The sequence below is a fragment of the Nerophis lumbriciformis genome, linkage group LG03 (assembly GCF_033978685.3).
Source record: "Nerophis lumbriciformis linkage group LG03, RoL_Nlum_v2.1, whole genome shotgun sequence".
Taxonomy (NCBI): Eukaryota; Metazoa; Chordata; class Actinopteri; order Syngnathiformes; family Syngnathidae; genus Nerophis; species Nerophis lumbriciformis.
In genome coordinates this window covers 34,026,842-34,038,920 of record NC_084550.2, presented here as the reverse complement: position 1 = coordinate 34,038,920, position 12,079 = coordinate 34,026,842, and the positions used below count along the sequence as shown (strand labels likewise).

General features: G+C 35.9%; 1 protein-coding gene across 6 annotated transcripts in view; it reads right to left on the bottom strand.

Annotated features, from left to right (window-relative positions):
• The window catches only part of rap1gapb (RAP1 GTPase activating protein b), a 519,058-nt gene that overhangs the window by 99,918 nt on the left and 407,061 nt on the right, over positions 1–12,079 (bottom strand). For all 6 annotated transcript variants that reach the window (XM_061937643.1, XM_061937649.2, XM_061937647.1 and 3 more), the window contains 2 exons: positions 9,669–9,800; positions 6,043–6,120 (listed from right to left, as the gene is read on the bottom strand). In XM_061937643.1, the coding sequence (XP_061793627.1) occupies positions 6,043–6,120; positions 9,669–9,800 (210 nt within the window). The remainder of the gene's footprint in view (positions 1–6,042; positions 6,121–9,668; positions 9,801–12,079) is intronic.

Genomic DNA, 12,079 nt, shown 5'->3' with positions numbered 1-12,079 from the left:
AAAAACTTGTTGAAAAATAAACAAGTGATTCAATTATAAATAAAGATTTCTACACCTAGAAGTAATAATCAACTTAAAGTACCCTCTTTGGGGATTGTATTAGAGATCCATCTGGATTCATCAACTTAATTCTAAACATTTCTTCACAAAAAAAATAAATCTTTAACATCAATATTTATGGAACATGTCCACAAAAAATCTAGCTGTCAACACTGAATATTGCATAGTTACATTTCTTTTCACAGTTCTTTTTGACAGACATTTTAGTGACAAACCTGAGCTTGTGCTTCACTGAGTTTATGAACTTACATTCATATTTTGTTGAAGTGTTATTCAATAAATATATAAAGGATTTTTGAATTGTTGCTATTTTTAGAATATTTTTTTAAAATCTCACGTACCCCTTGGCATACCTTCAAGTACCCCCAGGGGTTCGCGTACCCCCATTTGAGAACCACTGTACTAGGTCATAAAATCAGTGTCAGTTGAGTCGATCCATAGGTTGCCTGTAGGGATTTTTAATGTCCAGCAGATGTCAGTATTTAGTGACACAGTATCGACACAGTATCAATACAGTTTTGCAATGTGTCAAAACGCTTCATGACGCCTCATCAACCCATCACTAGTAGATAGGTTATAGCTGCATCGCTCGCGGCTCGTCATATATTTAACGTTAATCCGTGATTTCACCGAGCGTTTCACTGACGGTGAGCAGCCTGACGCTGCTTCATTAACACCGCCGCTGTTTGACTCGTGGCCCGGGGCAGACGCTCGTAGTAACAGTCACGTGTTACAATACCGACGAGCTAACGTGTCCAGGTTATAACCATGTTGTCAATAAACACACATGGACTGACGCTAAATTGTCCACTGTCCACTGCAGCATGTGAATGCAATGAAAATAATAAAATCTGAGCCAACCAGCTGTTAAAATGTTGTCCAGGTTAATGTTTTGGCCATTAAAGACCATTCATTTCAAGATTTCAACTGTGATTGGGCTTTAAACAGGTGGCTGACCTGTTCAGATGAGTGTAACTGCTACTGGTCAAATAATGTGAAATAGCATTTAATTTTACATGTATGCAATGCCATTTAAATGTAATTATAGATAATAATAATAATAATAAATACTGTGTAGTGTTGTAAATAGTCAACGGGAAGGATTCTATTAAGATATAAGCCATGAGCACTACACAGCCAGAAAAAAACCTAGGCAGGACAAGTACAAATATTGGGGCAAGTAGATTTGAGAAGTCAGGCAAGTAGAAAAAAACCTTAACGTTGAACCCTGCATGTGTTGAGCTGCTGCCGCTTAAGGTTAGACGGCACTGTACATAGAGCGGTTCTGCTCGTTAGTAATAAATTCTAATGTTGGATGTTCACTCCTTCACACAGACGAGTATAGAAAAAAATTTTCAACGGCCGAAAAGGGCTCGACTTGGAGAGGAGGTAGGCCTATAGTTCGGACCACAGGTGCGACCTGTTCAGCAGCAGCAGCAGGAGGAGGAGGAGGAGGTTGACTGACTGTGGCAGGACACCTCTGCCTCTGTTTCACTTCATGTTGCTGGTAAATAATATGGTTGTAGTAGTAGGCTAAAGTTAAATTATTTAGTATTCACTAATTAAAGGGGCAGAGCTTTAAGAGACATTTTAGCTTTTATATTTTATAAGATATATTTTTTGTAAGAACCACAATTAATAAATATATATCAGTGAATCACTAATTGTTCAAATCTGTATATAAATATGTACATAAAATGTTGTAATTATATTCCAACTCCACGTTCTTCTTGGTCATCGCCGCTGCCGCCGCACCTGCTACTTCTGTTTTTCAACATCAAATAATACAACTTTAAAATTAGAAATAAAGTGCAACCAACATCTGTTCAGGTTGAATTAACACGACTTAATTAACTGCTACTTTTACTGTTGTTTTTAGACATAAATATAATACAAATACAACATTACTGTAAAAATTACATTCCCTTGAGCAGTGTTTTGAAATGCTACTACTAGCGTCCGAGGTGCGGAGCGTTAAAATCACTCTTTTCAAAGACAAAAACGAAGAAACTTGTTGTCTTTTGAAGCCAACACTCAGACTCGACAAATATTCAAACCGGTACACTTCTCCAAAGTGTGCGTTCTTAAGGCCGATGTTTTCTTTTCTAGTATCGAGGAATGACCTTTTTAAAACGACGTTAGCTTGATATATGTCTTATAGCAGAGCACAGATGGATACTGTAGGAAAAAGATTCATATGGCCCCGTTTACCTGACACATGAAACGTGACGAATTGGGGGATGCACTTACCACTTTAGCCGCCAGACGGCAGTAGAGAGTTAAATATCTCAAAATGTGTTATGTGGCAATTCCAACTGCTATGTATAATGGCGCTTTCCATCATTTTCAGCAGACTGCATTGCAAAATGATTAACCCCACACTTCCTGGAGCCATTTGAATCCCTTCCCTATTTTATAAATCTTTACACCCCTAATGGCTATTTGATCATGAACTAACTACATTTTCACAATATTCCAAGGGCCAAAAAACCCGAGCAGACACACTTTGGACACCCCTGACAAATGTTCCCTCTGTTTTAATTATATAATCAAACAGCAGCAGTCATTTCCATGAGATTATTGTCTTACAATGACAATAACAAAAATATTGTTTTTCATGAGCTGTGGGCTAGTATTTTATTTCTGGGTGGAAATAATTTGTACCCCTTTCAGAGATCACATTTAGTTCCCATTAAAACATTCACATGTTGCACAATGAGATGTAAGAATGGGATCATGTGTACATTCCTGTTACTTTATATATTTTGATTAGTATTTCTTTAATATAATAACATTTCATGATTAATATTTATAAATTAAGATTCTCAATAAATGCCTGTAGAATAAGCACACATTTGATTGGTAAATCATAGTGTAATGACCGGGTGGTGTTGATATAACAGATGACAACGTTGGTTTTGGTCTGGTTTGTACGGCAGAAAATTACCAGTTTTGCTCAATAGCAATTTTTTTTTACCAATGTTTTGGTCGTGTTTATGTCCTCCTTAAAGCATCTTGACAGACGTTACGATAATTGAACAGTGATGACAAAAACTGTTTACTCTGCTGTGGCCGCATGTCGTCACTTACATTGAAAGTAGCTTATTTTTTAATTAGATTTTGTGCGTGGATAGATTTGTGCGTGGATAGATTTTGTGCGTGGATAGATTTCCCGAACGCAGAGGACATGTGAGCAGTGCGCGATTGCACAGATGTGCACCTTAGAGGGAACGTTGGCCCTGACCAAAAGCTAATGAAAACATTCACATGTTGCACAATGAGATGTAAGCATGGCATCATGTGTACATTCCTGTAACTTTCTGTTTGTAAATTATATATTTGTAATAGTATTTCTTTAATATAATAACAGCATTCCATGATTAATATATATACATTAAGATTCTCAATAAATGCCTGTAGAATAAGCACACATTTGATTGGTAAATCATAGTGTAATGACCGGGTGCTGTTGATATGACAGATGACAAAGTTGGTTTTGGTCTGGTTTGTATGGCAGAAAATGACCAGTTTTGCTAGATACCAATGTTTTGGTCATGACTTAAAGGCCAACAATTAAGAGTTTTGCCCAATAGAGTGATTGATGGAATTCATGTCTTCCTTAAAGCATCTCGACAGACGTTACAATAATTGAACAGTGATGACAAAAATTGTTTTCTCTGTCGTGGCCGCGTGTCGTCACTTACATTGAAATTGCTCATATTTTAATAGTATTTTGTGCGTGGCGTAGATTTACCGTGAGCAGTGTGCAATTGCACAGATGTGCACCTTAGAGGGAATGTTGACCCTGACCAAAAACTAATGAAAACATTCACATGTTGCACAATGAGATGTAAGCATGGGATCATGTGTACATTCCTGTAACTTTCTGTTTGTAAAATATATCTTTGTTTTTGTATTTCTTTAATATAATAACAGCATTTCATGATTCATATTTATAAATTAAGATTCTTAATAAATGACAGTAGAATAAGCACACATTTGATTGGTAAATCATAAAGTAACGACCGGGTGCTGTTGATATGACACATGTCAAAGTTGGTTTCGGTCTGGTTTGTACGGCAGAAAATTACCAATTTTGCTCGATAGCAAATTTTTTACCAATGTTTTGGTCATGTGTTTATGTCCTCCTTAAAGCATCTCGACAGACGTTACGATAATTGAACAGTTATGACAAAAACTGTTTTCTCTGTAGTGGCCGCTTGTCGTCACTTACATTGAAAATAGCTTATTTTTTATATTTGATTTTGTGTGTGGATAGATTTGCCGTACGCAGAGGACGTGTGAGCAGTGCACAATTGCACAGATGCGCACCTTAGAGGGAATGTTGGCCCTGACCAAAAGCTAATGGTAACATTCACATGTTGCACAATGACATGTACGCATGGGATCATGTGTACATTCCTGTAATTTTTTGTTTGTAAAATATATATTTTAATTAGTATTTCTTTAATATAATAACATTTCATGATTACTATTTATAAATTAAGATTCTCAATAAATGACAGTAGAATAAGCACACATTTGATTGGTAAATCAATGTGCTGTTGATATGACTGATGACAAAGTTGGTTTTGGTCTGGTTTGTACGGCAGAAAATTACCAGTTTTGCTTGATAGCAATTTTTTTTTACCAATGTTTTGGTCATGTGTTTATGTCCTCTTTAAAGCATCTTGACAGACGTTACGATAATTGAACAGTGATGACAAAAACTGTTTTCTCTGTTGAGGCCGCATGTCGTCACTTACATTGAAAGTAGCTTATTTTTTAATTAGATTTTGTGCGTGGATAGATTTGCTGTACGCAGAGGACGTGTGAGCCGTGCGCAATTGCACAGAAGCGCACCTTAGAGGGAACGTTGGCCCTGACCAAAAGCTAATGGAAAAACATTCACATGTTGCACAATGAGATGTAAGCATGGGATCATGTGTACATTCCTGTAACTGTGTTTGTAAAATGTATCTTTTTATTAGTATTTCTTTAATATAATAACATCATTTTATGATTAATATTCATAAATTAAGATTCTTAATAAATGACAGTAGAATAAGCACACATTTGATTGGTAAATCATAACGTAACGACCGGGTGCTGTTGATATGACAGATGACAAAGTTGGTTTTGGTCTGGTTTGTACGGCACAAAATGACCAGTTTTGCTCGATAGCAATTTTTTTTTTTACCAATGTTTTGGTCATGTGTTTATGTCCTCCTTAAAGCATCTCGACAGACGTTACGATAATTGAACAATGATGACAAAAACTGTTTTCTCTGTTGAGGCCGCATGTCGTCAAATAGCTTTTTTTTAAATTTTATTTTATACGTGGATAGATTTGCCGTACGCAGAGGACGTGTGAGCAGTGCACAATTGCACAGATGCACACCTTAGAGGGAATGTTGGCCCTGACCAAAAGCTAATGAAAACATTCACATGTTGCACAATGACATGTAAACATGGGATCATGTGTACATTTCTGTAACTTGTAAAATATATATTGGCATTAGTATTTCTTTAATATAATAACAGCATTTCATGATTCATATTAATAAATTAATATTCTTAATAGATGACTGTAGAATAAGCACACATTTGATTGGTAAATCATAGTGTATTATAACGACCGGGTGCTGTTGATATGACAGATGACAAAGTTGGTTTTGGTCTGGTTTGCACGGCAGAAAAAGACAAGTTTTGCTGGATAGAAGTTTTTTTACCAACGTTTTGGTCATGTCTAAGCTAATGTTACACAACTTTCAGGATGTCAAACGAGATTACATTCCACATTCCATGTTCCGTATTGGCACCTTATTAGTCAGACTATTCAAATCTCAAAATGTACTTTTAAGTTTAGAATCCGCAATGATTCAAGCCTACGAGTGATGAATCATTTGGGAATGCGTAACCTGTCAAAGAAGAAATGGTCTGCAACACACAAAGACAGTGAAGGGAGAAAGAAACATGAACCTCTTCTATGGTTCCTATCCCTATGGCACTGCCTCGCCGTCCATATCTACTGGGACTTTTCCCCGGGACAAGCAATGACTGAGTCACGCAAGCCAGGTCAAGGAGGAGGAGGAGGAGGAGGAGGAAGGTGAAGCAAAGAGAGAAAACAGACGGCAGTTGGAAAAAAAACAAAAGCAGACATCAGAAGATCACAAGAAGTTTGAATACTGAGTCACACAAGAGAGTTTACCTCACACAAGCAAGCAGGCCTTTCATGTGTGTATGCAGGGATAGTCCTGACTGGGCAAAGTACACCTGCATATACTTCAGAGTAGTCTGTGTACGGCTTGAATTGTATCTTGTTTTGGGGGCCACATTTGCAGAAAGCTAAGAACCGTGTGGCCCACAAGACATTGAAGCAACGTTGAGAACTTGTTGAATTAGGTCCTGACTTTGAGCAACTCAAACAAAACGTTGGAACACAAATACAACGTTGAAACAACATGCTTTTTGACGACGTTTAATCAATGTTGGGTTCTGATGTTAATTTGACCGTTAAATTTGAGTCATTTTTCTAACCAATATTCTACAACACAAATACAACGTTGAAACAACAAGCTTTTTGACGACGTTTAATCAATGTTAGGTTCTGACGTTAATCTGAACATTGAATTTCGGTCATTTTTCGAACCAATATTCTACAACAGGAATACAACGTTGAAACAACATGCTTTTTGACGACGTTTATTCAATGTTGGATTCTGACGTTAATTTGACCATTGAATTTTGGTCTTTTTTCTAACCAATATTCTAGAACACCAATACAACGTTGAAACAACATGCTTTTTAACGACGTTTAATCAATGCTGGGTTCTGACGTTAATTTGACCATTGAATTTTGGTCATTTTTCTAACCAATATTCTACAACATCAATACAACGTTGAAACAACATGCTTTTTGACAACGTTTAATCAATGTTGGATTCTGACGTTAATTTGACCAAGGAATTTTTGTCATTTTTCTAACTAATATTCTACAACACAAATACAACGTTGAAACAACATGCTTTTTGACGACGTTTAATCAATGTTGGATTCTGACGTTGATTTGACCATTGAATTTTGGTAATTTCCCAACCAATATTCTACAACACAAATACAACGTTGTAACAACATGCTTTTTAACGACGTTTATTCAATGTTGGATTCTGACGTTAACTTGACCATTGAATTTTGGTTATTTTTCAAACCAATATTCTACATCACGAATACAACGTTGAAACAACATGCTTTTTGACAACATTTATTCAATGTTGGGTTCTGACTTCTAACTTAAATATGTTTTGGCGTCTTTTAGTATTCTTAATGACCTCCGTTTTTTTTCCACATAGAATATTTATTTTTGAAATATTTCTTATTTCTTCTTCTAAAAGTATATTTTAGTATAATTTTTGCGTATTGAGCATGCACCTTCAGCGATTAAAAAAAAACGTACTCCTGCTTTTTTGAAAACTTAACAAAACGTCACATCTAGGAGCATAATAACATAAAAAGTGCAGTAAATGAGTGTCTCCATGGTAATGCCCCGTTTAGTACACAAAAAAATCCTCATTTAAATACGTTTTGGTGTCTTTTAGTATTTTTAATGACCTCCGTTTTTTTTGCATAAAATATTTATTTTAAAAATATTTATTTTAAAAATATCTATTTTAAAAATATTTATTTTAAAAATATTTATAATTTCTTCTTAGAAATATATATTTTAGTATAATTTTTGCGTATTGAGCATGCACCTTCAGCGATTAGAAAAAACAAAACTGTCTCCTGCTTTTTTGAAAACGTAACAAAACGTCACATGTAGGAGCATAATAACATGAAAAGTGCAGTAAATGAGTGTCTCCATGGTGATGCCCCGTATAGTACACAAAAAAAATTCTCATTTAAATACGTTTTGGTGTCTTTTAGTATTTTTAATGACCTCCGTTTTTTTCGCATAGAATATTTATTTTAAAAATATTTATAATTTCTTCTTAGAAATATATATTTTAGTACAATTTTTGCGTGTTGAGCATGCACCTTCAGCGATTAGAAAAACAAAACTGTCTCCTATTTTTTGAAAACGTTACAAAACGTCACATGTAGGAGCATGATAACATGAATGTGCACTAAATGAGTGTCTCCATGGTGACGCCCCGTATAGTAAACAAAAAAAAAATCCTCATTTAAATACGTTTTGGCGTCTTTTAGTATTTTTAATGTTTTTTTTTCGAAAATAATATTTATTATAAAAATATTTATAATTTCTTATTAGAAACATATATTTTAGCATAATTTTTGTGTATTGAGCATGCACCTTCAGCAATTAGAAAAACAAAACTGTCTCCTATTTTTTGAAAACGTTACAAAACGTCACATGTAGGAGCATGATAACATGAATGTGCAGTAAATGAGTGTCTCCATGGTGACGCCCCGTATAGTACACAAAAAAATGTAAATACTGTGGAGGGTGGCGTGGCCTGCGGGCCTGCCGCGGAAACGGGGTGTGCAAGGACCGGCCTCGAAGACAGCGACAGGTGAGTAGATGGCCCAGGTGGGCCTTGTTATCTAATCACCTGTCGCCTTTATTAGCAGCAGCCGGCACGAGACACGACAGTTGGAGTGAGAGCCAGAGAGAGAGAGACACGGACTGAGGGAAAGACAATTTGCTGGAAATAAAAAGCCTACCATTATTTATGAAAATAAAACAGTGTTGTACCCTGAAATCCGGGCTCTCGTGGCAGTGTGTGGTGGTCCGCAGAACCCACTAGAGGGCAACCTCTACAAATACGTTTAGGTGAAGCATAAACACAAACATTAAACGGTGCGCTTTCTAACAATTAGGAAGGTTTGTGTCATGTTCAAACAAAATATATATTTATCCCCCATATTTTTTATCCATTCTTGAAAAAGCTCCAAGATCGGGTTGCCAAGCCCCGCACTATGGTGCCTTCTGCTTGATTCAAGCTTGTTTGCCCTCCATTTGGTGACATCATATGCAACCCTGCAATACAAGCTGTACACGGACTACTCTATAATAATAATAATAATAGATTGTATTTGAAAAAAGGACTTTACATTGAGCAAACAACCTCAAAGTGCGACAGTGTATTAAACAAATAAAATTTAAAGATAATACAAATAAAAACTAGAACAGCCTAATAGCTAGAACGAGTATGCATATATCTAAAAAAAAGGCTTTTTTTTAAAAAAGAAGGGTTTTTAAGCCTTTTTTAAAAGCATCCACAGTCTGTGGTGCCTTCAGGTGGTCAGGGAGAGCGTTCAACAGACTGGAGGAGGTTAGCCTGTCCGGAGCGGAGGTGTCGTGTGGAGGATTTGAGGGTGAGTAGTTTAGTTTGTACTTTTGTATTCTAAAGTATACATGTGGACATGCTGAGAGGTGAAGGCTGTGCTGGGTTGTGTGAGGTACTGAACATTACACAGCAGCACATGCACAAGAGGCAGCAGGCGGAGGAGCAAGGGAGTCTGGGTAATCCAACTACGCGGCTAAATAACTGACTGACTGGACTTGTTTTGCAATGAAGGTGGCAAAGAGAGGAAGTGAGAGGGATGAGACACACACGCTGCATCCTATTCGTGCTGCTACTTACAATGCCGGCTGTTTTGGGGCTGTCGGGCGGATTGTGGGTAAAGCTGCCGCTGTGACTAGTGGAGACCGTGTGCGACTTCTTGCTACTGAGGCCCATGGCGTCCATGGACTGGCTTCTGCTGCGGATGACCCGCTACAGAGAGAGATGAGGACATAGCGTCACTGGCGGGAATGGACATTGTCACGAGTAGGACTTTATACGGGGGCTCTTTCCCTCTATAAGGTCCGTCTGACGCCCCAGAAGTCGACAGGCCACACCCCAGAGGTTACGTTCGTTAAAGGGCTGTCAATCTGCGGGCACCAAACCATTCCATTCTTTTGGGGGTTACGACATACTTGCCAACCTTGAGACCTCCAAATTCGGGAGATTTGGGGGGGCAGGGGAGGGGGAGGGTGAGGTGGTCGGGGTGGGCGGGGCCAGGGGGCGCGGTTAAGGGGGAGGAGTATATTTATCGCTAGAATTCACTTAAATTCAAGTATTTCTTATATATATATATATATATATATATATATATGAATATATCCATCCATCCATTTTCTACCGCTTATTCCCTTTGGGGTCGCGGGGGGCGCTGGAGCCTATCTCAGCTACAATCGGGCGGAAGGCGGGGTACACAAGTCGCCACCTCATCGCAGGGCCAACACAGATAGACAGACAACATTCACACTCACATCCACACACTAGGGCCAATTTAGTGTTGCCAATCAACTTATCCCCAGGTGCATGTCTTTGGAAGTGGGAGGAAGCCGGAGTACCCGGAGCGAACCCACGCAGTCACGGGGAGGACATGCAAACTCCACACAGAAAGATCCCGAGCCCGGGATTGAACCCAAGACTACTCAGGACCTTTGTATTGTGAGGCAGATGCACTAACCCCTCTTCCACCGTTTTATATATATATATATATATATATATATATATATATATATATATATATATATATATATATATATATATATATATATATATATATATATATAAAAACAAAACAAAAACTTGACTTTCAGGGAATTCTAGCTATATATAAATATGTATTTTATTATATATATATATATATATATATATATATATATATATATATATATGTATATATATAAATAAAATAATATTAATTATTTATATGTATATATATATATGTATAATAAAATGTATTATATATATATATATACATATATATATATATATATATATATATATATATATATATATATATATATATATATATATATATATATATATATATATATATATATATATATATATATAAAAAATAAATACTTGACTTTCAGGGAATTCTAGCTATATATAAATATGTATTTTATTTTATATATATATATATATATATATATATATATATATATACATATAAATAAAATAATATTATTTATATGTATATATATATAATAAAATGCATTTTATTCATATATATATATATACACATAATAAAATAAATACTTGACTTTCAGGGAATTCTAGCTATATATAAATATGTATTTTATTATATATATACATATAAATAAAATAAATACTTGAATTTCAGTGTTCATTTATTTACACATATACACACATAACATTTCTCTCTACTCACTGTTGTATTTGAAAGTGCAATGCTTATATATATATATGTATATATTATGTATATATATATATATATATATATATATATATATATATATATATATATATATATATATATATATGTATATATGTATATATATATATATATATATATATATATATATATATATATATATATATATATATATATATATATATACATACACATACATACATACACATACACATACATAGTGTTAAAAGAAAACAATTTAAATTAATATATGACCTAATTTTAACACATTAATGACTGAGACCCTTTTGGGTCCTCGGAGCGTTAAAATGAACCAACATTAAGGGAAGCCCTAAAAGTTACAATATATTTTGTATTGGTTTTGAAAATGAAAAATATGTGTGTGGAAAAGTTTGGACACCCCTGGTACTAAACCTTGCCTTGATGTGCAGTCTATAAACTACCACTAGGGGGCAGTGCAGGTCAACAGGAAAACGGCGCAGGTGTGAAAATGTTATATATTATGCAGATGATGTCTCTCTGACAGACCTTTGGGTTATTTTGCATCCATTAATGAAGTCAGAGAATGTCATCATCATTCTATATCACCCCGAAAGTGAATGGTGGGTTTCTTCCTCACTAAAGTCATCCAAACATTCTTGCTCCATATGGAACAGAAAAATAGGCTTTTCCTGAACTGTTTCCATCCCATCCATCCATTTTCTACCGCTTATTCCCTTCGGGGTCGCGGGGGGCGCTGGAGCCTATCTCAGCTACAATCGGGCAGAAGGCGGGGTACACCCTGGACAAGTCGCCACCTCATCGCAGGGCCAACACAGAT